This window comes from Perognathus longimembris, chromosome 6 (assembly GCF_023159225.1).
Source record: "Perognathus longimembris pacificus isolate PPM17 chromosome 6, ASM2315922v1, whole genome shotgun sequence".
Classification (NCBI taxonomy): domain Eukaryota; kingdom Metazoa; phylum Chordata; class Mammalia; order Rodentia; family Heteromyidae; genus Perognathus; species Perognathus longimembris.
In genome coordinates, this window is record NC_063166.1 from 69,736,653 (window position 1) to 69,763,131 (window position 26,479).

General features: G+C 40.2%; 1 protein-coding gene across 5 annotated transcripts in view; it reads left to right on the plus strand.

Moving 5' to 3' along the window:
* The window catches only part of Phf20 (PHD finger protein 20), a 97,441-nt gene that overhangs the window by 53,196 nt on the left and 17,766 nt on the right, over positions 1-26,479 (plus strand). For 2 of the 5 annotated variants that reach the window (XM_048349113.1, XM_048349112.1), the window contains 9 exons: positions 2,408-2,487; positions 4,793-5,177; positions 11,279-11,392; positions 12,297-12,485; positions 13,039-13,218; positions 20,401-20,679; positions 20,935-21,033; positions 21,698-21,862; positions 22,399-22,577. In XM_048349113.1, coding sequence (XP_048205070.1) covers positions 2,408-2,487; positions 4,793-5,177; positions 11,279-11,392; positions 12,297-12,485; positions 13,039-13,218; positions 20,401-20,679; positions 20,935-21,033; positions 21,698-21,862; positions 22,399-22,577 — 1,670 coding nt within the window. The remainder of the gene's footprint in view (positions 1-2,407; positions 2,488-4,792; positions 5,178-11,278; positions 11,393-12,296; positions 12,486-13,038; positions 13,219-20,400; positions 20,680-20,934; positions 21,034-21,697; positions 21,863-22,398; positions 22,578-26,479) is intronic. The other 3 variants (XM_048349114.1, XM_048349115.1, XM_048349116.1) reach the window with 3 other exon arrangements.

Sequence of the window (26,479 nt, forward strand, 5' to 3'; positions counted from 1 at the left end):
TCCTGCCCTGGATGGTTTGGAACAGAGATCTCAGATCTCTACCTCCTGAGTAACTAGGATTATAGGTGTGAACCACCAGCACCCTGCTAGGGTTTTTTTGTTTGTTTGTTTTTAATTAGTTGGGAAATTGGTCCTGTAAACAGAACTGTGTTTACCTGTATGAACCCTTTCATGGTTACCAGTTCTTGGCTTTATTATTATTATTATTATTATTATTAACTGTGATTCTATTTTTAAGTCCCTATGGCAAAAAAATGGGGTGGTGAGATGGGATAAGGATTAATTCTAAGATTAGAAATTTTGCAATCTCTCTTTTGAATGGGCCTAATGAGAACTTTTGTAGCTGGATGTTGTATAAGATAAGATTGAGAGGCTGTAGATGTGTAGCTAAACCAGGGAAAACAAGTTTAGCATGTACTAGGTTCAATCCCCAGCAACCCTCCCTGCCCCCCCCCCCAATCCCTGAACAAAGCAATTATTTGGATTTCTAGCTTCAGATTATTTTTTTCCTTTTTAAATTTATTTTTGACAATATCTCACTGTGTAGCCCAAGTAGCCTAGAGTGTTCTCAAACTCATGATTCTGCCTCAGCTTCCCTAATGCTGCTCTTATAAGCTCAGCGGTTTAAAAAAAATCCTTTTTTGAACAAATAGTATGCATCATCTATCTTGGTGAACTGTATCTTAAAATATTGCAATATGAATATAAGTAACTCATGAATTTTGAAATTAATGTAGCCTGTAAAAACTATAACCTTTAAAATTCAAAAGATATTATTGACTCCAAACCCAGAAAACAAATATTCCATTACAGAAGTTAATTATGCAGCAAGAAATAAATAAGTCTTCATTTTCCTCACATTTGTAATTGTTTTACTACTCTTTGTCAGCCTAAATTTGGCTTGCAAATTAAAATTGTGGGTTTTTTGGCCAGTCCTGGGGTTTGAACTCAGGGCCTGGGTGCTGTGCCTGAGCTTCTTTTTGCTAAAGGCTAGCACTTTACCACTTTGAGCTGCAGTGCCACTTCTGAATTTTTCTGTTAATGTGGTGCTAAGGAATCAAACCCAGGGCTTCATGCATGCTAGGCAAGCATTCTACCACTAAGCCACATTCCCGCCCCTGTTTTTTTTTTTTTGTTGTTGTTGTTGTCTTTTTTTTTTTTTTTTTTTTTGCCAGTCCTGGGCCTTGGACTCAGGACCTGAGCGCTGTCCCTGGCTTCTTTTTGCTCAAGGCACTCTGCCACTTGGGCCACAGCGCCACTTCTGGCTGTTTTCTATATATGTGGTTCTGGGGAATTGAACCCTGGGCTCCATGTATACAAGGCAAGCATTCTTGCCACTAGGCCATATAGGCCATATTCCCAGCCCCTTGTTGTTTGTTTTTTTTTTTAAAGTAGATTTAGAATTGTCTAGATTAAAAAACCCTAATCCTTTTTTTTTTTTTTTTTTTTTTGGCCAGTCCTGGAGCTTGGACTCAGGGCCTGAGCACTGTCCCTGGCTTCCACACAAGGCTAGCACTCTGCCACTTGAGCCATAGTGCCACTTCTGGCTGTTTTCTATATAGCTGGTGCTGGGGAATTGAACCTAGGGCTTCATGTATACAAGGCAAGCACTCTTGGCACTAGGCCATATTCCCAGTGCCCCCCAAACCTAATCTTGACTGAGATATTAAAGCAAGTATATAGTGTTTTTTTTTTTTGTTTTTTTTTTTTGCCAGTCCTGGGCACTGGACTCAGGGCCTGAGCACTGTCCCTGGCTTCCTTTCGCGCAAGGCTAGCACTCTGCCACTTGAGTCACCAACGCCACTCCTGGCCTTTTTTCTATATATGTGGTGCTGGGGAATCAAACCCAGGGCTTCATGTATATGAGGCAAGCTCTCTTGCCAGTAGGCCATATTCCCGGCCCAAGTATATAGTTTGCTTGGATATAAAACAACTGAATTTGATTTTGTTGTTGTACTGGTGGTCCTGGAAATCAGACTTGAGACTTTGTGCATGCTAAGCAGGTATTCTATTACTGTGCTACATCATTAGAACTGAGTGTGATTCTTAGAAATTTTTAATTTATGGCAAGCACTGGTAACTTAAGCCTATAATCCTAGCTACTCAAGAGGCTGAGATATGAAGATAGCAGTTTGAAGCCAGTTAGGGTGGGCAAATCTGTGGAAACTCTTCCTTGTCAGTTAATCAGTAAAAACTTGGAACTAAAGGTGTAGGTCAAATGGTAGAATACCATCCTTGAGCAAACGTGCCGAAGGGGAGAGGAGGCTCTGAGTTCAAGCCCCAGTATTGACACACCAAAACAAAACACATATGTTTATTATGTGGTTGGATCTCCCTTGTGTTTATACGTTGAAAGTTGCTGCTTTCATGACACTGTGAGTTAAAATAATATCTTCTTGAATTTTAGGTACTTACACTGTGAAATTTTATGATGGAGTAGTTCAGACTGTCAAACATATTCATGTCAAAGCTTTTTCCAAAGATCAGGTGAGAATTGTGGTTTTGTGCTTTGTGTTATGACAATAATGCTAACATTGTACTTTGGTTTCTCAAATAAAGACATTTGTTTATGATGACAAGTCTTTATTTCCTCCATCTGACACATTTTCACCAGAAAGTAACACAAATTTTCAAAAGTTGTAAATATTTCTTTGCCAGTTTTTTAATTTTTAAAATTGTTATTATAAAGGTGATATACAGATTACAGTTACCTAAGTCAAGTAAAGAGTACATTTCCCATTTCCTGTTCCCTTTATTTAACACATATTCTTTTTTTTTAAATGCTGAATACCTACTGCTTTTCTCAATAATATCTGAAAACAATTGTTTTCCCTTTTCTGGAGATATCGTGCTTCCACAGATGCTTCCCATTACAGGGAACTGTTGAAACCTTTCTCAAGCCGTTTCTTCATGACTTAATGGTTTATAGAGCTACTCTGTGCCATTGACTTAGTAGCCATTTTAGCTAGATGTGCCTGGTTTGAGGATCTTGTGTTTGGAGGTACTTGTCCTGCATATGGAATCTGAATTCTGATACTAGTGATAGGGTCCACAAAACTATGAGCCCTTTCATATTTTTTCTTTTGTATTCATGTTTTAATGAAAAGTTGAAGGTAAAATAGAGACCAGAAATTTAATATTAGTTTTTTTTTTTAAGTTTTGATTGATATTCATGTTAGTTGTTGACAGTTAAGTAAGTTAGCAATCCCCATCCCCAACCCCCGCAGTCCTGGGGCTTGAACTCAGGGCACTGTTCCTGAGCTTCTTTTGCTCAAGGCTAGCATTCTATCACTTGAGCCACAATGTCACTTCTGGCCTTTTCTGTGTATGTGATACTGAGGAATTGAATCCAGGGCTCCATGCATGCTAGGCAAGCACTCTACCACTAAGCCGCATTCCTAGCACTGCAACAATATTTTTTATTATTGGTTTCTCATCTTTGGATGGTAGTTGATGACACAGTATTTAATAATTCTCTAACCTCTTTTGTCTTTTCTTGTGATGACAATATGCTTCAAATTCTTCTGTATATCCATTGATGATTGAGGCATGATACTTTTTTTTTTGCCAGTCCTGGGGCTTGAACTCAGGGCCTGAGCACTGTCCCTGGCTTCTTTTTGCTCAAGTCTAGCACTCTGCCAACTTGAGCCACAGTGCTACTTCTGGCCTTTTCTATATAAGTGGTGCTGAGGAATGGAACCTAGGGCTTCATGTATATGAGGCAAGCATTCTTGCCACTAGGCCAAATTCCCAGCCCCTGACTCAGACTTGTAGGGTAGTTACGCTTGATATCTTGGCTTTTTTTCATAATAACTTTTGGGATTTGGATAAATTTTATTTCCCCTAGGGAATATGTATATGTTATATAGATATTATATAAAATATATTATACATCTTATATATATTCCCTAGGATATATATAATTCCCTAATATGTGCATATTATATGCACGTATATTGTATTTATAATATATATTCCCTTATTTATACTTTTTTTAGTTTCTCCTAGGGAACAGATTAATCTTTTTATTGTGTTTTAGATGCTAAGAATGCTAATATGACATGATGATCTGCTCTTGAGGACTGGGCAGAGAGACATACACAGACTTAATTGTAACTTAATTATCCAGAGACTTCAGAGCTGGCTTTATTATGAGACACTTACACTGTGACAGGAGATTTTTAGGTTGAATTTTAAAGTAGTTCAAGAACAAAGTCATCAAGAAATATTACTTGCTTCCAATGGATAGAAACTGAGAAGCTCAAGTAGTTTTTTGAGCTAAGCACAGTCTTTTTCCAGGATAGAATGCTGAGACCATAATTGTAGGTTGGGAATTCTCAGCAATTTGAGTTTTGTTCAGTTTGAGTTAGCATTGACATATACTGGCAAAGTGAGGTAAGGCCACTGAAAACCTTGGGTAAGGGTAAGAAGGATGAGACATGAAGGCATTTTCTTAGAATATCTCTCAGAAAGGTTGTTTTTAGAAAAGGATCTTGAGTAGTTGCCTGACCCTTTAGTCTTTAGTCTTAGTCATCACAATAAAGAAGAGCTTAATGTCTAAAATTGAACATGACATTTATTTTAAGTTTAGAACTGGTTCTCAAAAAAAAAAAAAAGATTGATTCTGAAACCTAAGTACAGGTGGATATTTTCAGGTACTTTGCATTATGTAACCTGGCATATGTCCTGTTTTAGTATCTTCATTTGTCTTCATAAATTTGCAAGCAATCTCCTCATTTTATGTTTGCAAATAATCACAAAGTGTGTTTCATCACTATTTTGCTCATTTTAGAATATTGTGGGTAATGCTAGGCCTAAAGAAACAGATCAAAAAAGTCTTTCATCAACACCTGATAAACGAGAGAAGTTTAAAGAGCAGAGAAAAGCCACCAATGTGAAGAAGGACAAAGAGGACAAAACCTTAAAGACAGAAAAGCGACCCAAGCAGCCTGACAAAGAAGGAAAACTAATCTGTTCTGAAAAAGGGAAGGGATCTGAGAAGAGCCTTCCCAAGAACGAGAAGGAAGATAAGGAGAACATTTCAGAGAATGACAGGGAGTACTCTGGAGACGCCCAAGTGGATAAGAAGCCTGAAAATGACATTGTGAAGAGTCCACAAGAGAATTTGAGGGAGCCAAAGAGAAAACGAGGCAGACCCCCTTCCATAGCTCCTACTGGTGAGTTTCCCAAGTGGGCTCTGCAATGGGCGATGCCAGAGTGCTCTTCTGTGGTTCTTGCAGTTCTTTGTATCTTCTGTACTAAAGTCCTTCCTTCGTGTTTGTGACTGACTCTGTCTTGTGCTCTGAGAACAAGTTGTACTGTGGAGCTGAATTTTAGTGAGGCATCTATCCAGATGGACATATTGGGGAGCGAGGCTGTGATGGAGCTTCTAGGATAGTAGTAGTGTACAGTTCTCAGATACTCCAGCTTACAGACAAAGCCAAAGGAGCTAAGGCCTTCTGCTGTACCTGTACAAATGGTCTCGGCTTAAGGAAGCCTGATAGAATCTGGGATCAGGAAATAGACCTTTAATGAGACAGACATGAAAGAAGAAAGGAAGAAGCTGGCCTGGTAATACACCCCTGTAGTCCCAGTTACTTGAAAGGCGGAGGCAGGAGGATCGCCAGTTCAACGCCAACCTGGGTAAAGTTATAGTGAGACCCTATCTCAAACAAAAAGCAAAAAAAACCCCACAACAACAACAACAACAACAACATACAAAGGAGCTATAGACATAGCTCATGTGATAGAGCACTTACCTTAGCATGTGTGAAGCCCTGAATCCAATTTCCAGTACCACAAAAAAAGAGAAAAAGGAAAAAAGAAGGGCATCTGAAGGTGGTGGATCCAAAACAATGTTGGATCAAGGGAGGCATGTGTACATTCTGAAATTGAACTCTTCAGAGAGTGATTATTGGCTGAGGAATTTTTATAGCCTAAATAAACAGGTGAGATGGCTAAATAATAAGAGTCACGGTTATGGTTAAAAGAAAAATGTGCAGATATTTAAGGAAATGTGTAATTGTGTGAAATTCTCCTAGAATCACCAAGAATGAAACAATGATTTCTTCCTCAGCCAAAGGCTTATTCTCCAGATTGATTCATTAGCAAGAAGATACTCTGCTTCCCTATGTCTAGACTAAACCTGCTTATGACTAAATAAATATATGCCTTTCACTGGTCTTCAGACCTTCTTGCTTGTGTTCCCTACATGAATATTGACAACTGAACCCTCTATCACATTTTCAAGAAATCTCTTTTGTCACTCAAATTTAAATGCCTTCAACGGATATATTTAAAATATAAAATTTAAAGCTTGGAGGCATGGCTCAAGCAGTAGAGTGCTACCTCTAAGAATGAGGCCTAACTTCAAACTCTAGTTCTACCAAAAGGAAAAAAAGCAAATAGAACTGGAAGTATGGCTCAAGTGGTAGAGTGCTTACATAGTAAGCATGAAGTCCTGAATTCAAACCAATAACTAGCAATTTTTTAAAAATCATTCCCAACTAATAATTTTCTCACATCTGAGTTTTATAGGAAATAAAATAATGGATTGATTTGTTCCCACATGAAAAAAAGGACCTTCTCAGTGTTTGTAACTGGGTTTTGCCTTCAAAAGCTGATCATGTTGGACTTGTTCGTAGATTTAAATAGTGTTTAGATCTGTAATGTCTAACATGGTAGCCACTAGCCACTTGTGGTTATGGATCCCTTGAAATTGACTAGTCTGAATACAGATGTGCTGTAAGTGTAAAATGGATATATGGGCTTGACCTCAAATACTTAAGACTGTAAACAATGTAAAATATGGCTTTATAAAATGATTAGAATGTAAAATAATTTAGATTTGGGGGCGGGGACCTTGAACTTAGAACCTGGGCCTTAATGCTATCCCTGAGCTTTTTTGTGCTCAAGGCTAGTGTTCCACCACTTAAGCCACAGCTCTACTTTTGGCTTTTTTGGTAGCTAGCTGGAGATTAAGAGTCTCATGGCTAGACTGGCTTCAAATGGCGATCCTCAGACCTCAGCTTTCTGCGTAGCTAGGATTACAAGTGTGAGCCACTGTTGCCTGGCCACAATAATTTAGAATTTTAAAGACTGTAAAATATTTTGTTTTTGTGATGCTGGGGTTGAATTTAGGGCCTGTACATGCTAGGCAATTGCTCTACCACTGAACTCCAAATCTCCCCCCCACCACCAATTTTTTTATGTTGACCCAAATATATTTTAATCAGTTTCATTTTCAAACTTTTCATTGTTGTTCCAGTACTGGGGCTTGAATAATGACCTAGCTTTTTTTTTTTTTGCTTATAGCTGGTGCCCTACCACATAAGCTTCACTTCTAGTTCTTGCTTTTTGCTAGCTAGTTGGAGATAAGAGCCTTTTGAATTTATCTGCCTGGGCTAGCTTCAAACCACAGCATAGCTACTCATTTATTTATTTATTTATTTATTTATTTATTTATTTTTGTTTGTATTACTGGGATTTATACTCAGAGCCTTGTGCTTGATGGCCAAGTACTTCGTCATTTGAGTCATACTGCTAGTCGTTTTTGTTTTGTTTATAGCTTACATTAGTTATACGTAAAGGACATCCTCACGTATTTACCCTTTCTGTTGGCTTTAGTTATTTTTAAGAGTTTGGCTTTTTATATGGCTGGCTTGAATCACGATCCTCTTGTTTACACTTCCTGAATATATAACATATACCAACATGCCCAGCTATTATTAGTTAAAATAGGGTTTCATGACCTCTTCTGTCCTGACTTGAACTGCTGTCCCCACCTTTGAATAGCTAACAGCATTACAGGTGTGAGCCATTATGCCCAGCCTAAATATTTTTGTTTGGCAGTTCTGGATTTTGAACACAGGACCTTGTACTTGATAGGCAGGCTACACTTGAGCCATGTTCTGCCCTAATTTACTTCAATTATTTTTTTAGATAGAGTCTCATGTTTAGCCCAGGCTTGCCTGGTACAATAATCCTCCTACTTAGGCTTTCTACATAGCTGGGATGACAAGTGTGTACCATCAAGCCCAACTTTTTATTGGTTAAGTTTGAGTTTCACAAACTTGCCCAGGCTGGATTCAAACTATGATCTTTCTTTCTGGTCTTTGCCTTCCAAGTTGCTAGGATTACAGGCATGAGCTACTGTGTCTACCTCAGCCTAAATTTTTAAAAATCACATATGGCTTACATTTGTGGCTGTCACTATATTCTGTTGGACAGCATTGGTCTTAAATATATTTGCCTTTATGACAGGCTTCTGGGATAGAATTAAGCCCTAAGGCCCAAGGAAATTGAGAAAATAATTCTGAGAGTCTGTTCAGATGAAGAACCTCAGTTGAGGTATTAAACCTTTCCAGGCAGTATACCACTTTCAGATAGGAGCTGAATGAGAAGTGAATGTTTTGTGCAAAGTAGAAGGGCATTTATAGAAAGAGGTGGAAAATGTGAACTGATGAGAATTTGATGTATCCTTAGCTTAATTTGGGACAAAATATATGTGAGTTTAATTTGGGGCAGAATGTATGTCAGATTTGTGTTTCAGAATTGATGATTCTTAAGTTAATGATGCCCTGGCTCATACCATTTGGGGTACAAATCAGGGGTAGTTGTACTCTAATTTGCAAACTGCTGTTAGGAAGCCACATTATATCATTTATTATTTTAATTTTCTAAGTATAGAATTTCATACTAGATGTGATACATTTAAGAGAGAGAGTGGTTTTTTGTTTTTTTTCCTTAACATTAACTCTTGCCTGAAGCATTCATTTGGAACAGCTTCTAACTGTATTTTAGTTCCCCTCAGATCAGAATCTCTGCATGGAGACTTGGAAGTACAAACTGTTAGCAAGGTTGCCCAATGGTTGTTACTTATTGTTAGGAGAGTTTGGAGAATACTTACCTGTATGGTTAGTCTTCATTTGAATATGACTTCAATAGGAAGAAGGCTTGCCCAGGTATCTCTGTGAAGTTCAAGTCCCTTGAAAAGGTTGGGTTAGGGGCTGAAGGTATTATGCAACAGGTGGAGTACCTATCTAGTAAATGCAAAGTGCTAAGTTCAAAGCCTAGAATCGGGGCGGGGGGGGGGGGGCGGTGGGAGGGAAGGAGGAAGTGTCTGTGGGGAGAGAGAGACTGGTGAAGTAGCTCAGTGATAGAGGGACTGGCTCTTGGTTCAGCCCCCAACAACCAACACAAACACACACACACACACACACACACACACACACACTCACACTATCATACACTCTTCCGTAATTTTACAAGTTCATCAATTTGGTGGAGTCTTGAGTTCTCTATTTGAATAGATCTGATTGGGAACAGAATATCAGCTACCAAGAGAGAGTTGTATAGCTGGGTACAGTGGTCATTCTAACTACAGCATAAAAGGATTTTGTTTTGTGCCAGCCCAGGTATGGGGGAAAAAATAAAAGCAAGATGCTAAGTAAAAAAATAACCAAAGCCTTCAGGGCTGGGAATATGGCCTAGTGGCAAGAGTGCTTGCCTTATATTCATGAAGCCCTGGGTTCAATTCCCCAGCACCACATATACAGAAAACGGCCAGAAGTTGCGCTGTGGCTCAAGAGGCAGAGTGCTAGCCTTGAGCAAAAAGAAGCCAGGGACAGTGCCCAGACCCTGAGTCCAAGCCCAGGACTGGCCAAAAAAAAAAAAGAATAACCAAAGCCAAAAGAGCTGCTTCAGTTGTGGCTCAAGCAGTAGAGTGCTTGTCGAGCAAGTAGTTTAAATCTCAGTACTGCCAGAGAGAGCTTGTGGGTGGTGGAGAAAGACAGACAGAGAGAGACAGAGAGGTGTGTGTTATGTGTTATTTGTTATTTGTGTTCAACTTGGAATCTCTGTGTTGAAAATTTCACCACTTGGAACAGAATGGTATTCACATGTGGGAAGATTGAACTCAGCAAGTCCAAGAGTGAGGGTTACCTCCTGATAGCTCAGCTCTGTCTCTTGTGGCATGGCAGATCTGAAGCTACTGATCTTAAGATGAGTTGTTTCTTCTCTTTCCCTCGCTACCTCTTCTTTCCTTTCTTTGCCCAGTTCCTTTTTTTTTCCTACTTCTGCCTTTTTGAATTCTCATATTTCTAGATTGAGGGAGAAATTTTTATATTTTGGACTTAGAAATAGAGTAAATACTCTTCAAGGGCTTAGCATCTGCATTGCTAAATTATGTGAAAGCTGAATTTGCTGGGAGTCAGGTGTCTTGCTTGGAGCACTGTTAGCCAATAGTACAGTCCCTTGGGGTTTATCTGGGCTTTTTTTTTTTTTTTTAAGAGAGAACATAATTGTTGACATTCTTTTGGGACTCTTAAAGAACCAATAATATTTTATCAAATAGAAATTGAAAACAACAATTAAACCTTAGACAGATCCTTCTCCTCCCAATCCCCTCATTTTTGGTCTGTTGTGGGGCTTGAACTCAGACCCTGGAGCACTGTCCCTGAGCTTTTTCACTCAAAGCAAGAGCTCTACCACTTTGAACCACAGCCCCACTTCTGGTTTTCTGGTGGTTAATTAGAGATAAGAGTCTCATGGAGTTTTCTGCCCAGGCTGGCTTTGAAGTAGAGTCCACAGATCTCAGCCCCCTGAGTAGATAGAATTATAGGCATGAGTCACTGGCAGGCAACTTTTCTTTCCTCTTGGACAGGATTTCATTAGAGTCCAGGCTGGCCTCAAATTGCTTTTTAGCTTTTCAAGTGCTGGAATTACAGGTATATACCATTATATAAGTCCAGTCCAGACTCTTCATCTTTGCTGAGATGATATGCAAGGGTATGTCAAAAAACTACAAGAGCTGCTGGCAAGTGCCAGCAGTTATCCTAAATAGTTGGGAGGCTGAAGTAAGAGGATTAAGAATTGAAGCCAGCTTGGACAACTTAGCAAGAACTTGTCTCAAAAAAAGAAAGACTTTGATATTGCTCATACATTTTTATATTTTTAAGCAGTCATATTGTGGTGTGTTAAGGAGCTGGAAAGCTAGGTTATAGACATTCATATAGTGATTCAAGAAGATAGCCTGCAAGGTGTTAACGTCTTCTGAAGTCATTTTTCTCTCATTTAAATTTTGCTTTTAACTTATGTAACAATATTCTTTTCAAAGGTTTGGGGTTTTTTTTGAGACATGGTCTCACTATGGGTGAGGATCTATTTATAGTTTAAGGGTATTTGGATATAAGATATATATATATAAATACATCCATATGTATGCAAGATTGGGCACTAAAAATTGCATGCCTTTTCTATGCTTTTGTATACATTATAGCTGTGGATTCAAACTCTCAAACTTTGCAACCAATAACATTGGAATTAAGAAGACGGAAAATATCAAAAGGAAGTGACATCCCATTAAAGCGTCCTCGCCTTGACAAAAATTCATGTGAGTGGTTTATGTGTGACTGCAATTTGACATTGTTTGAGTATTCCCCATCCATGTCCATCCTGTCCTGTATTCCTTATATATATTCTAATCACATGAGCTAATGTGAACAAGATGTGATTGAATTAAGAAGAAGCATAAACTGTGTTAGTGATTGGTTGAGTGGTATCATATCCATTTCTATAAACCACATTTGTTTGGATTCCTCTGGAAATTTGGCTTAGGAAGGGATGATTTTATAATGCTGAGGGAAACTTAAATATATGACTTAATGATTAGAAAAATACCCTGTTGACTTGAAAAAGGAATTTGTGATATCTCTAAATAAAGTTCTTATAAAATATAATTGACTTTGGAAGTTAACATGTAAGATTTTCTGTTGGGAAATTCCAAAGTAGAAATTAGTTGTCAAGATTGAGAAAAGAAGCCAGGTGCTGGTGGCTTATGCCTGTAATCCTAGCTCCTTAGGAACATCCTAGCTCCTTAGGATCTGAAGATCACAGTTCATATCCACTCCAGGCAGGAAAGCTCATGAGACTCTTATCTCCAATTAACCACCAAAAAGCCAGAAGTGGAGCTGTGGCTCCTGTGGTAGAGTGGTAGTCTTGAGCAAAAAAGCTCAAAGGTAGCATCCAGGCCCACAGATCAAGCCCCAGGACTGACACACACACAGAAAAAGATTGAGACATGACTTGGTACCTATTTTCAGACTATGGCTCTTTAACAAAGTAAAGTTAAAGAGACTTTGCCTTTACTTAAAACTGGGAAGGTATATTGTATATTAATCTCACATTCTAGAAGTCTCTGTCAAGTCATTTTAAAGGCAACCAGCCTAGATATCTGTAGTAGCAGAGTTATTTTTTCTTGTTGGTGTTTGGACTCCATCTCTCTTAATGGTTTATAGCCCAGGAAAAGTCAAAAAACTGCTCTGAAAACACTGACAAAGACCTATCCAGGAGAAGGTCCTCCCGGCTATCCACTAATGGAACCCATGAGATCTTAGATCCTAACTTGGTTGTACCAGATTTGGTTGATAAAGTTGATACGGATCCTGTAAAAGAAACATCATCTAGTACCAAGCAATCTGAAGAAGGTAAGTCAGAGCATGTTCTAGACTGTTTTTGCCCTTCTAATGCCTGCCTAATGAGAGCAAATCTAAATAATCATCATGAACTGGTTTCCATAAGTGTTAGATTGTATTTAAATGAAATTGCTGAAATGGGCTAAGCATTCTTGTTCTTCACTGATGATTCATTCCTTCAATATTCAAGCTGTCAGATACATTTGTAGTTCTTTTGTTGTTGTTGTTGTTACTGTTATTTATTCACTTAGTTTTGCTTATATACCACTGCATATGGATTGGATGGAAGGACACTGCTTGAAGAGCTCTGCCTTGCTGTGTTTGTGGTGCCATCTCATTCCATGGCTCTGCTTTTTTGGTTGACCTCCTTTCCCTTTAGCCCTGTTCTTTGAAATACTCACAGCCCTGACTAGAATGTGTTAGACTTGTGAATGTATCCTTGCATGTTGTGAGATGAATGGCTTCTTCTAACAATCCCCTGCCTTGTTCAGTCTCTTGTGGTACTCTTGTTTTCCAGATTATATACGTATATATGTTTCTCAAGTTTCTTTTTTTTTTCGTCTAGGTCAGTTGAAATCTCCTTTGGAAGCTAGCCAGGTTTCATCTGCTCTAACTATCCACTCCTTTGGGAATGAATTGGGGTTTACAGGCTTGGAATTGAACTGCAAGTCAATGGGAGAAAACAGTATGAAAACGGAACCAGCATCTCCTCTTGCTGAATTACAAGAGGTTTCTGCTGTGGAAGGTTCATATTTACATATAGTTAATTCACTTCTCTATTTACTTATACTTGTGCTTCTGCTGTGATTGTGAACTTAAAAAAAGGACTTTTTTGATATTTCCTCTCTTTCATTAAAAATCCTTTATTTTAATGCTGTATCTTTTCATTTTTGATTTGTTTCTGCTGTTTTTCCAGCAGTTGTAGTTGCATAGAACATTTGTCTCCCTTCATTCAGTAAGACTAAAGGCTTCTATTGGAATTATAGCTGCCAATGCTATTGACTTGAACTTGGTTTTGGGCAAAAAGCCTGAAACAAATTGGGGGACTTGTCTAGACCCCTTCTATTTTCCCAAATGCCTGATTCCTCTTCTGATTCTGCCAACATTTTGTGGTTCTACAGAACCTTTTCCAGAATTTCTAAAGGTTATATGTTGAAAGGTTGTTCAAATATGAGCCATTCTGCCATCAATAAGAGTGAAACCCCACCTAACACTAGGGACATTGAAACAGGTTCATAAAGTCCAGCATGGGCTACTGTCTTATAAGCAAAAAATGAAAACAACAAAAAATAAACAATAAGTAAAATATATTATGGTAATGAAGTTGTCTTTCTGCAATTAAGGCATATATAACAAATGAGAGGAAATGCTACAAATGTGGATATAGAGGGTTTCTAAAGGACAGGAACTTGAGCATTGGTGGCCCACATCTGTAATCCTGTATACTCAGGTGGCTGATACCTGTAGATCATGGTTCAAAGTCAGCGTGGGTAAGAAAGTTGTGAGACTCTTATCTCTACCAAAAAAAAAAAAAGAGGAAAGACAAAGACTTCCAATATTAAAAATAATGTAATTTCTGAACTGAAAATTTTACTTTGTTGGGGCTGGGGATATGGCCTAGTGACAAGAGTGCCTGCCTCGGATACATGAGGCCCTGGGTTCGATTCCCCAGCACCACATATACAGAAAACGGCCAGAAGCGGCGCTGTGGCTCAAGTGGCAGAGTGCTAGCCTTGAGCGGGAAGAAGCCAGGGACAGTGCTCAGGCTCTGAGTCCAAGCCCCAGAACTGGCCAAAAAAAATTTTTTTTTACTTTGTTGGGCTATTTATTTGTTTTTACTTTTTATTATGAAACTGATATACAGAGAGGTTACAGTTTCATACATTAGGCATTGGATACATTTCTTGTACTGTTTGTTACCTCATCCCTCATTCCCCCTCCCCCCTCCCCCTGTTATTTATTTATCTCAGTTGCAGAATGTTACCTAGTACATGCAAGAACCTGTGTTCATTTCCCAGCAAAAAGAAAATAATTTACCTTTTCCTTTTTTTTTTTAAATGCTGTACTAAGGGCTTGAATTGGAGCCAGAGCACTGTCCCTGAGCTCTTTTGCTCAACACTATCATTTTACCATTTGAGCCACAGTTATACTTCCACCTTTTTTGTGTGTGGCTAATTGAAGCTAAGAGTCTCGTGAATTTTACCTGCCTGGGCTGACTTTAAACCACTAACCCCACATCTCAGCCTCCTAAATAGCTAGGATTACAGATGTGTGCCACTAGCAATAGGCTTAGAATTTATATTTTCATTTTGTTTTGGGTTTTTTCGCCAGTCCTGGGGCTTGAACTCAGGGCCTGAGCACTGTCCCTGGCTTCTTTACTTGAGCCACAGCGTCACTTCTGGCCTTTTCTATATATGTGGTGCTAAGGAATTGAATCCAGGGCTTCATGTATATGAGGCGAGCACTTTACCACTAAGCCATACTCCCAGCCCCCAGAATTTACATTTTCAAAAGATTAAAGATTAATCATCATCTTAATAATAACAAAATTATATTTAAAAAGATTAATGACACTTAGGCTTATTTTTAATGTCATTTTTACTGTATTGACTATATGTCTACAGAATTGCATAACTCAAATTTGTTTTGTTTGCTAGTACATGGCCAGATGCTAGAAAGTTAGCATCAGTGTTGGCAAAGCAGCTATTACAAAATAGTGAAGTTGAGAGTATTTAAGAATTAATGCCTGGCTTGTCCCCACTGTCATTCTTTTGGTTCTTTGTTTGTCCAGCTAAGTCTCATGTTGTGTCTTCGCCTTTCAGGCATTCCATTCTTTTCTTACTGGCTCCTGTCAGCTTTAGGGTCCTTTTCCTCCAGCCTGTTTTTCTCTCACCTACTTCAGAGAATCTATTAAAGATAACACATGTATAGTGAGCTGGAAATTTATCTTCAGAGTTCTGTTGTGTGTTTTGGCTGTGCCAAACTGCAGCAACTAAGTTTTTTGTTTTTTTTTTGTTGGTCATAGGGCTTAAACTCTGGGCCTGGGCACTGTCCCTGAGCTCTTCAGCTCAAAGCTAGCACTCTACCACTTGAGCCACAGTGCCACTTCCAGTTTTTCTGATGGTTAATTGGAGATAAGAGTCTCATGAACTTTCGAGCTTGGGCTGGTTTTGAACTGCAGTCCTCAGGTCTCAGCCTCCTGAGTAGCTAGGATTACAGGCGTGAGCCACTGGTATCTGGTCAGACTAAGCTTCTTATATGGTATTTTTGGGTGATGTTGTGTTAGACATCACTTGAAATTGGCAGTTAATTACTCCTACACCACAAGGAAATACCACATGTATGAGATAAGTGAGGAAACTAGGTTAGGAACTAAATCTAGTGCTTGTTGTAAAGTTGCCATGTTTTCTGGGATCTTGGAATATCTTGGCAAAATATACATACATATTTACTGTCTGTCTTGTGTCCATTATTTTGGTATGTCTCTGGTTTGTGGAGAAGGCAGAAATAAACTAAAGGACAGATAGGACATATAACAGTAATAATATACACAAAGAACAGGAGTGTGGAGGACAGCAAGGCCAGAGAGGAGTGTGGCATGCCTGTTGTCACTACTCTAGGATGGTATTTGGAATTCTTTAGGGAAAGGGGGAAATGTGTTTGTCTCGAAGTAGAACCATGCTCCTGGGGTTTCTTTTGGAACAATGGCTTTGGGGGAACTATACGACATTCCAGAAAGATAGCTGGGAAAGGGGAGGGCATTGAGGACTCATTCACCAGGAATGTATTTTGTAAGTGAGCAGGAAGTTGTGTGGATTGTCATCAGAACCTCCAAGCGGAAGAGGCCAGAGACCTTCTTAATCACAGTTTAGTGATGGTTGCCCCAAGCTGCTACAGCTTTGACATGTCCAAAAAGAGCCAGTGTATGAGAAATTGTGAGAGGGGTTCTGGGTAAGAGGAGGGCTGGCAAAGACAACACATAAATTTCCCAGTATAAGAGCGACATCTGGCCCACCCAGCCCAGCGCTGGCATTTGATGTAGTGCTGCCATCTTGTGGAATAAATGCTCAATGCTTTTTCAGTGGGGGCCAAGTGCAGACATCTGCTTTCTGGGGGAGAATCATGAAATGTTCACCAGGACTGTGAGTTGCAAGATTGCTTTCTTTCCATTCAGTTACACGGTGGCCTTAATGAATTTTTCCTGAATATATTTTTATATATACATTTTATGTATTTTTCCTTGCATATAAATGTATACATAGTTACACATATGTATGTGTATACACATACACATATATACACATAAACATAATGTGTGTGTGTGTCTTTATGTGGAGCTATGGATGGAACCCAACATTTTGTTATTGCAAGGAGCACATATTCTACCACTGAGCTACACCCTGATTCTGCATATATACATGCACACACAAATATGCACACTATACACATGCACTTAATTTTTTTGTAGTACTAAGGATTGAATCTAAGGTCTCATGCTTGTTGGGCAAGTAAGCCATACTCTCAGTCTTTTTTTTTTTTTTTCTTGATATAAATCTTACTAAATTAGCCCAGACTGGCCTTAAACATCTCCCAAGTAGCTGAAATTGCAAGTGTGTAACACCACTATGCAAATAAGTGCCCCCCCTTCCCCTCCCTCCTGTGAGGACTGAACTCAGGGCCTTGAACTTGCCAGGCAAGTGCTCTTCCACTGAGTAAAATCCCTAGTCTCCCTCCCCGCCCCATTTTTTTCAAGTACTCATGTTTGAACTTAGGGCTTGTGCTTGCTTAGCTTGTTTGCTTGCATGGTCCTCTACCACATGAACTACACCTTTAGCCTAGCCTTTTGCTGGTTGTTATTATTACTACTACTACTACTATTACTACTACTACTATTACTTGCCAGTCCTTAAACTCAGGGCCTAGGCACTGTCCCTGAGCTTCTTTTGCCCAAGTCTAGAACTCTTACCTCTTGAGCCACAGTGCCACTTCAGCTTTTTCTATTTATGTGGTACTAAGGAATTGAACCCAGGGTTTCATGCATGCTAGGCAAGCACTCTACCACTAAGCGACATTCCCAGCCCATTGCTGGTTATTTTAGAGACAGGATCTCATGGGCTTTCCTTCCCAGGCTGCTTTTGAACTTCATTCTTCTAGGCCTCAGCCTCTTGACTAGCTAAGATTATAGGTATGAGCCAATAACACCCAGCTAGGTGGGTTTCTCATTTGTTTGTTTGTTTTGCTTTTGGGTCAGTACTAGGGCTTGATTTCTGGGCCTTGTTGGTCACTTGTCTGCTTGCTCACAGCTGTTGGTATATCACTTAAACCATGCCTTCAAACTTGGCTCTTCACTGATTAGAGATGGAGTCTCCTAGACTTTTTTTTCTCAGGCTTAGTTTGAACTGTGATCCTCAAGATTTAAGATTCTTGAGTAGCTAGATTACAGGTGTGAGCCACCAGGACTCATTTTCATTCTTTCTTTTAATACCCATATTGTCCCATATTTGGCCAGTAACTTAAAAAATTTTTGAAATATCTTCTTTGAGCTTTATTTTTTGGCATTACAAGATATTCTTGGCTTCTCTTGTACTTAGCTCATCCTGGATTTAAGAAACCAAGTTATCTGGATGCCAGGTATTCTCATTCCTCCTGGAGTATGCAGAAAGATACCACACATGTTTCTCTCTTGCACCCGCTCTACAGCTGATCAACAGTTTGAATTCTTTTCTTCTGGGTTTCCTTTCAGTGCATTTTTATAAAAACCATAAATAGAATTGTGTACTATATATTGGAAACTTCCTTTCTTCACTTAATATATCTTGAGATTGCTCATATCAGTAATATAGAATTGTTTCATTCTGGTTTTCTTTTTTTGTTTTAGGGGGTCAAACCTAGGGCCTTTTGCATGCAAGACAGGTACTCCACCACTGAGCTACATCTGTGGTCTCCATTACATATCTTTAATAGTTGATTAGGATTATATAACTCAGTACTAGGCATGATGTTACACCTGTAGTCTCAGCACTCAGGAGACTGAGGCAGGAGGATAGTGTTTTTCAGGCCAATCTGGACTACAGGGAAAGTTCCCAGGCTAGCTTGGGATATATCAAAACCTGTCTTTAAAAAAAAAAAAAAAAAAAGTCCCAGCACTGGACACTTAGATAGGCATGTTAAATTATAACTCTCTTGTATAGTATTTGAAATTCAGAAAAAATAAAAACAACAAAAGAAAGAGTTACATAATAAGGATTTGTCATCAGTTTACTTACCTGCTCCATTTCTGGAGTGTGTGTATGTGTGTGTGTGTGTGTGTGTGTGTGTGTGTGTGTGTGTGTGTGTGTGTGTGTGTCTTGAACCTAGAGCCTTACACTTACTCAGCAGGCAGTCTACCACTTGAATTATACACTTAGTCCTTGTGAACATTTGATTGCTTTTTTTTTTTTTTTTTAGTTTTCCAAGCCTTTGGCTGGCTTATGAATATTTAATAAATCACATTTGTATTTCCTTTGATTGCTTTTTGTTTCTTCAAAACTGAGAAAGTTACTCCTTTACAGATCTGAAAAAAACATTTATTATCATGTTATAGCATGATACATGTCCTGTCAAGAGGTATTAAACTATTGGGCCTCATGGTATTATTGCTGACAGGAATGCCAACTGTACTGGATCTTGGTTCTTAGGCAACAGAAGATAGTGAGAGGTAGCTCTTTTCCTCTGGCTAGAGGAGTGACACATAATAGGATTCAGGAACAGATGCTCAGTGCTTGTGATGAATTGCAGCAGATAGTCATTTGTGCCAGGAGTGGATGACATGTACTCCCTGAGAGCCAGGGCCATCTGGATGCCTTCCTGCATGTGGATTGAGCTGGGTCTGGATACAATTGAAGACTTGGCTGAGCCAGGGAGGAATGGCAGGGCAAAGGCACAGGACCAGCAGAAGTATGACTTGAGTTTAAAGGGTGACTGCAGAAGATAGGGTGAGGGCATTGTGAAAGAAGTCTTCTGTGAACTGTTAGCTCTTCCCTTTCTCTTTCTCTTTTCTCCTTTCTCCTTACTCCTTTACTTCCATACTTTGAGGTACGGTAAAACAGTAGTACATGGTGAAATTACAAGGGCTCAATACTAAACCCTTTGTAACAGTTACATCCTTCATCATGTTCTCTAGTTCTCTCCATACACATAGGTACAGTATGATGATGAATATTAATCTTGTCCAGCTCATGAGTAGCAAGTGCTAGCTCGAGATCTCTGCATTTTTGTTCTCCTGTGAAGTTTGTGAAACCTTGAGAACTTAAAGCTGTTTAAGTAAAAACATGTTGATGTTTACTTTCTAAAGATAAATCATAATTGTTTACCAGGAGTTGAATTTATTTTTCTCAGACAAAAATTTGTGGAGGGGGCTGGGAATATGGCCTAGTGGCAAGAATGCTCGTCTCGTTGGGCTGGGAATATGGCCACATGAAGCCCTGAGTTCGATTCCCCAGCACCACATATATAGAAAACGGCCAGAAGTGGCGCTGTGGCTCAAGTGGCAGAGTGCTAGCCTTGAGCAAAAAGAAGCCAGGGACAGTGCTCAGGCCCTGAGTTCAAGCCCAGGACTGGCAAAAAAAAAAAAAAAAAGAATGCTTGCCTCGTATACATGAAGCCCTGGGTTCGATTCCCCAGCACCACATATATAGAAAATGGCCAGAAGTGGCGCTGTGGCTCAAGTGGCAGAGTGCTAGCCTTGAGCAAAAAGAAGCCAGGGACAGTGCTCAGGTCCTGAGTTGAAGGCCCAGGACTGGTCAAAAAAAAAAAAAATTGTGGAAGTAACAACAGTCTGTTTGATTTCTCCAGCTAGGTACAGGGTGCTCCTACACTTTGCCTTGCTATATGCCAATGCTGTTTTGGTAATTACTAAGTGCAAGGGATCTTGTTTGTTTGTTTTCAGTACCAAATACTTTAAAGAAAACAGAAGATGTTGCCACATCTAACTCATCAGCAGTGGACCTAGACCACAAGTTTCGATGCAAGGTTGTAGACTGTTTAAAATTTTTTCGCAAAGCTAAGCTGTTGCACTATCACATGAAATATTTCCATGGAATGGAGAAGCCTCTGGAACCCGAGGAGAGCCCAGGGAAGAGGCATGTTCAAACAAGGGGCTCTTCAGCTTCTGACAAGGCCAGCCAAGAGACCCTGACCAGGAAGCGGGTCTCAGCCTGTTCCCCAAGTAAGTATCTTAGTTCTGTGTTGTGTTGTAGAGGGCTTAGGGATCTTCAAACTGAGTAATGGAGGAGTGTCTCTGCCTGGCAACCCATTCAAGTCCTTGGGGGCAAAGAAAGTGAGTTTCCAGGTAGAGCCAGGCCAAGAATTCAGCTTTGCTGCCTGCTTTATCTCTTCTTACTGGACTTGCTTAATTACTTAAGAAAACAGCATTAAAAAAGAATACTATGATTCCAACACTTAGACCTGTGTTTCATTCTAGCTGCAAAAGACAAGGAAAAAAATAAAGAAAAAAAATTCAAAGAGTTTGTGAGAGTGAAACCAAAGAAGAAAAAGAAAAAGAAAAAGAAAACCAAACCTGGTAATTTCCCCTGAGGATTTCACTTGGGTTTCCTTGCCACTGGTGGAAAAGTATGTCTTTTTCCCACAGTGGCTTCTGAGCCTGCGCTTAAGGAGGAAGGACCCCAGGGCTGTAGGCTCAGCCTAGCATAGACCCTGGCAGAAGTACAATGTGGTAGGACATTCATTCAGGTCTTACGAGGGCCTTACTGGCATTTGTAAAAAGCCCGCTCAGTTGCCACATTGTCCAGTGTGCCCTCTCAGAGGGTGCTGTATATGAAAACATCAAGGGGGACGTGCAGGTGAATGTCTGTTTTCATACATAGCTTAAAACACAAATCTCTGTTTAAAAAATGCATCTACCCCCACAAAAATGTTTAAGAGAGCCTATGTTTCAACCCTGGGCGTTAAAGAGATGCCATGTTTTATTCTCAGTTGCTTTGGCTTAGGAAAGAAAACATCAGAAAGGGGGGAGGGGATGATGGTAAGAAGGAAGTGTCTGGAATTGAGAGTCTCACCGGTAGCTGAAAGTAAGAGTCCCTGTCTGCCCACTGCATCTCTTGGTGTTTACATTGTCTTCCAGCCTTTGAGCTCTTTGAACAGTAGACATGTTGGTTTAATGACATTGATCCCAGAACTCTTTGATGTCTGAGGTTGCTCATTCCCTCCTGATACTGTTCTTACAGAATGCCCCTGCAGTGAGGAGGTCAGTGACGCCTCCCAGGACCCTTCTCCACCCAAGGCATTTACTGTCACCAAGAGTGGGTCCTCACACAAGTCTGGGGTCCATATGAGCCCACAGCTCCATGGCTCGGACTCTGGAAACCACAAAGGGAAATTGAAAGCATCTGGTAAGAGGACTCTCTAATCATCTGCTAGAAAATAGTACTTAGACCAGTGTCTGGGACAGAGCAAGCATGTGGCCAAGTTAGCTGTAATTGTAACTAAGGAGGCACTAGTGGTTCAACTGTCCTGGGATCTTCTTCCTTATTTCCCCCTGTCTGCAGTGTTAAAGATGGCTGTGGATGGACACAGATGACTGTAAAGCCAGGTCCTTGCTGAAAAGGGAAGGCTGAAGAATGTGTTAGAACATGTTAGGGAGATGGGAAGTTGTAGCTCCTGTGACAGTGAGTGCTGTGATCTGAGCCCTCACTGACCTTGGGCTTGGGCTTCTTGTTCTCTGGGAAATGGAGTTCAGTTCATTGCCAGGGAGAATGCTCAAGTTAGACTGTTACTGATAGCAAACTGACATCCCATTTTCCGCCTCTTGGAAAGCTTCTGCAGAAGTAGATCTGTAAGGTCGTTTATTACTCTGGATGGTCTGGTGTTTTTGTGAATCTTATAACTAAATTTAAAATCATGACTGTTGTCTTTTTTCTTTTTCCAGAGGAGGATAATCTGAGTGAGTCCTCTTCTGAGAGTTTTCTTTGGAGCGATGAGGAGTATGGCCAAGATGTTGATGTGACCACCAATCCAGATGAAGAGCTTGATGGTGATGACCACTATGATTTTGAGGTAGTTCGTTGCATCTGTGAAGTCCAGGAGGAAAATGACTTCATGATTCAGGTATGTAGAGATTTCACAACATAGTGTTTAGGAAGTACAAACTATTCCTTGGAAAAAATGTTCAGACCAGTAACAATGGCAAATCACATTAGAAAGCTCTAAATACACTATCCTTAAAAGCAGCCATCCAAGTTTTTTTTTTTGTCTCAGCTTCCTGGGAATTCCAGGCTGCCATAAATAGCCCATTGATGGAATAAGAGAAGACTTGAGGACTAATCAAGTCCAAAGGGGAGAGACCTTGCCTGTAGCCACTCAGTAAGGAGTTAGCAGAGACTCAAACTTTGGGGTGGCAGTTTAACCTTCTTCATTGAGACCCATGTCTTATTGAGGTAAATTTTTCCAGTAGCTTGAAGAAATGGAGATTGGTTTTTATAAATTGTTTCTTTCCTCCTTTTGGGGTTGTGCTTGTGGGGTAGGGACCTCCTTACCTGTTTAGGGAGACCACTACTGGCTTATCCACCCCTCTCCTGCTGTGACTGGATGGAGACAGTTGCTGTCTGGTGCCACTGGGGATTTGGGTAGCTGTCCAATTGGACAGGAAATCTGGATTTGTTTTTGTTTTGTTTTATTTTTGGCCAGTACTGGGGCTTGAACTCAGGGCCTGAGCATTGTCCCTGGCTTCTATTTGCTCAAGGCTAGCACTCAGCCACTTGAGCCAGAGTACCACTTACAGTTTTTTCTGTTTATGTGGTGCTGAGGAATTGACCAGGGCTTCATGAATGCTAGGCAAGCACTCTACCTCTAAGCCACATTCCCAGCCCCTTGTTTTGTTTTTTTGCTGGTCCTTGAGCTTGAACTCTGGGCCTGGGTGCTGTCCCTGAGCTTCTTTTTGCTTAAGGAGAGCACCCTACCACTTGAGCCACAGTGCCACTTCTGACTTTTTTGAGTAGTTTATTAGAGATAAGAGTCTCATGGATTTTCTTGCCCGGACTGACTTTGAACGATGATCCCCAGATCTTAGCCTCCTGAGTAGCTGGAATTACAGGCATGAGCCACTGGTGCCCAGCATTGTTTTTGTATTTTTAAAGATAGACATGGTACGTTGGCTAGTATTCTTTAAGGATCAGGAACAAACATTAATGAGAAAATAAACTGGACCCTAAATCTTAGAGGAAGAATGCAGCCAGGCTCAGAAGCATAGAATGCCATCTTCAGGTTGGTCTCTGAAACTTAGTTTCCAGCTTCCTTATGGAACCAGTTTGTTTGTTTGTATTTCTTGTTTTGTTTTGTTTTTCCTACTTTCTTTCTTGGAAAGTGAAAAATGGTCATCTACAGCCCCTTCCTACCTTCCCTGTTCAAAAGGATAGATAGGCAGAGGCTGGAATCTTAGTCCTAAATTTCTGGGCCAGGAATTCCAGCCAGGTTTAGGTCAGATATTAGTGTTCACTTGTGGGGAATGGGAAGAGGCTTGTTCTGGGCCAAATGCCCATACTTGGTCTGATCATCTGTTTTGATGGAGGCTGGGATATCTGAGCAGATTCCCATTGTATAAAAAGACTGTCTGGGGGGCTGGGAATATGGGCTAGTGGCAAGAATTGCCTTGTATACATGAAGCCCTGGGTTTGATTCCCCAGCACCACATATATAGAAAATGGCCAGAAGTGGCGCTGTGGCTCAAGTGGCAGAGTACTAGCCTTGAGCAAAAGGAAGCCAGGGACTGTGCTCAGGCCCTGAGTCCAAGCCCAGGACTGGCAAAAAAAGAAAAGACTGTCTGGGCCCAAGTCTGTTGCTGTGTGGGTGGGGTCATGATGATTCCCAGTAAAGGGGTGGTTCCTCCTCACCAGATTGCCTGCCTAATTTGTGGGATTGTGAGAAAAAGGCCCAGGTTTCTTGGCTTGCTTTCTGTTAGAACTTGTTTTTCCCCTGCTTCCACATTACTGTACAACAGGAAATGATTTGTTTATTGAAAAGAGAAGTAGATGATAAATATCCATGATAATCCATGATAATCATTTTCAAGAACATTCAAACTTCAGAAATACACTAAAATTCATTCATCATTTTTCTATGTACTCGTATAGCATCGAATTTTGAAATTCACTTTTGGTCCTCATTTAATTTGCAGTTGAACTTATGTCTTTTTTTTTCCTTTGCCCGTCCTGGGGCTTGAACTCAGGACCTGGGCACTTTCCATGAGCTTCTTTTGCTCAAGCCTAGCAGTCTACCTCTTGAGCCACAGCGCCACTTGCAGCGTTTTTCTGTGTATGTGGTACTGAGGAATCAAACCTCGGGCTTCGTGCATAGTAGGCAAGCACTCAACCACTAAGTCACATTCCCAGTCAGAACTTACGACTTTTATCTGTGCATTTGTCTTTTTATAATTCAACTATTTCCTTTCCTTTGATTTCTTGAAGCATAAGGCTTTACTGTAGTTTAAGCTTTCAGAAGGACCATAGAGTGAATAAACCCAGTCACTTTTTCACTATTTACCAAGTACTTACCCTTGTTCAGGTTGCTTGCTTAGTTAATGCTCTACTATTTGAGCCACACGTAGCCCAGCTTTTTGCTGGTTAATTGGAGATAAGAGTCTTAGACTTTTCTTGCTGGACTGGCAGATACTTCAGTGGCTTATTTTTAGCTTTTATTTATTTACAAGTTTTTACTTCTTATTTGGTCAGTTGTGGGGTTTGAATTCAGGGCCTGGGTGCCATCTCTGAGCTTTTTTGCTCAATATTAGTGCGCTACCACTTTGAGCCACAGCTCTACTCTCAGCTTTTTCTATGATTAAGAGTCTGATGGACTTTTCTGCCTTGGCTGGCTTTGAACTGTGATCCTCAGATCTCATCCCCCCAAGTAGGTAGGATCACAGGCATGAGCCAACAACACCCAGCCATTTTTACTTTTGATACACGTTCTCCCTATATACCTGAGGCAGGCTCAAAGTTGGCATCCTTCTGCTCCAGCCTCCCAGTGCTGGAGTTAAATATAATAGGCCAGAACCACATGTCCAGCTTCATTTGTTTCTGTGTGGTTATGGATCAGAAAACAAGTTTGATGTGCATAGTCATTGTCAGTGTGACTTTTAATTTTTGTGTGTGTGGTACTGGGTTTACTTTGCAGTTGCTAGGTGGGCCCTGTGGTTAAAGCTGAATTAAGGTTTTGGGTTTTGCTCAGGCCAGCCTGGACCAAGATTTTTCTATGTATGCTTCCTGCTGTACTTAGGATGACAAGTGCATACCACCTAGTTATTGATTGAGATGGGGCCTCATGAACTTTTTGTTTGAGCTGGGCTTGAACTACAGTCCTGTCTCAGCTTCCCAAGTAGCTACGATTGCAGACATGAGCTACCAGTACTCAATTTTTGGATAACTTTTCATAAAACAGCGTGCTGTATAATCATGTTGATTAATTAGGGATAGAAGGAAAAACTTTGTTCCAGGACATTATAACACTGAGCTAGTCTGCCAGTACAAAGTTATGTTACTGGGTTCTGTTGTCTTACCATTTGACTTGGAATGTGTTCAAGTGTTTAGTTTGGGCTTTTAAAGTAATCCCATTTTAAAAAGTCCCATTTTTACAGAACCTTTGAAGCTTTATAGATCCAACTAGAAAATTGTTATATAACATGATCTCTACCTTCATTTTCTAGTAGGCATAAAGTTTGTTTTAAAAGATGTTGAGTGGCTGAGAATATGGCTTAGTGGTAGAGTGCTTGCCTTGCATGCATGAAGCCCTGGGTTTGATTCCTCAGCACCACATAGATAGAAAAAGCCAGAAATGGCACTGTGGCTGAAGAGGTAGAGTGCTAGCCTTGAGCAAAAAGAAGCCAGAGACAGTGCTTTGGCCCTGAGTCCAAGCCCTGGGACTAGCCAAAAAAAAAGATGTTGAAGACCTTTTGTTTCAATTCTTGCCTCTGGTCATAGGCCCAGGTTGGGTGTTGGTAGCCTAATAGGATTTTGACC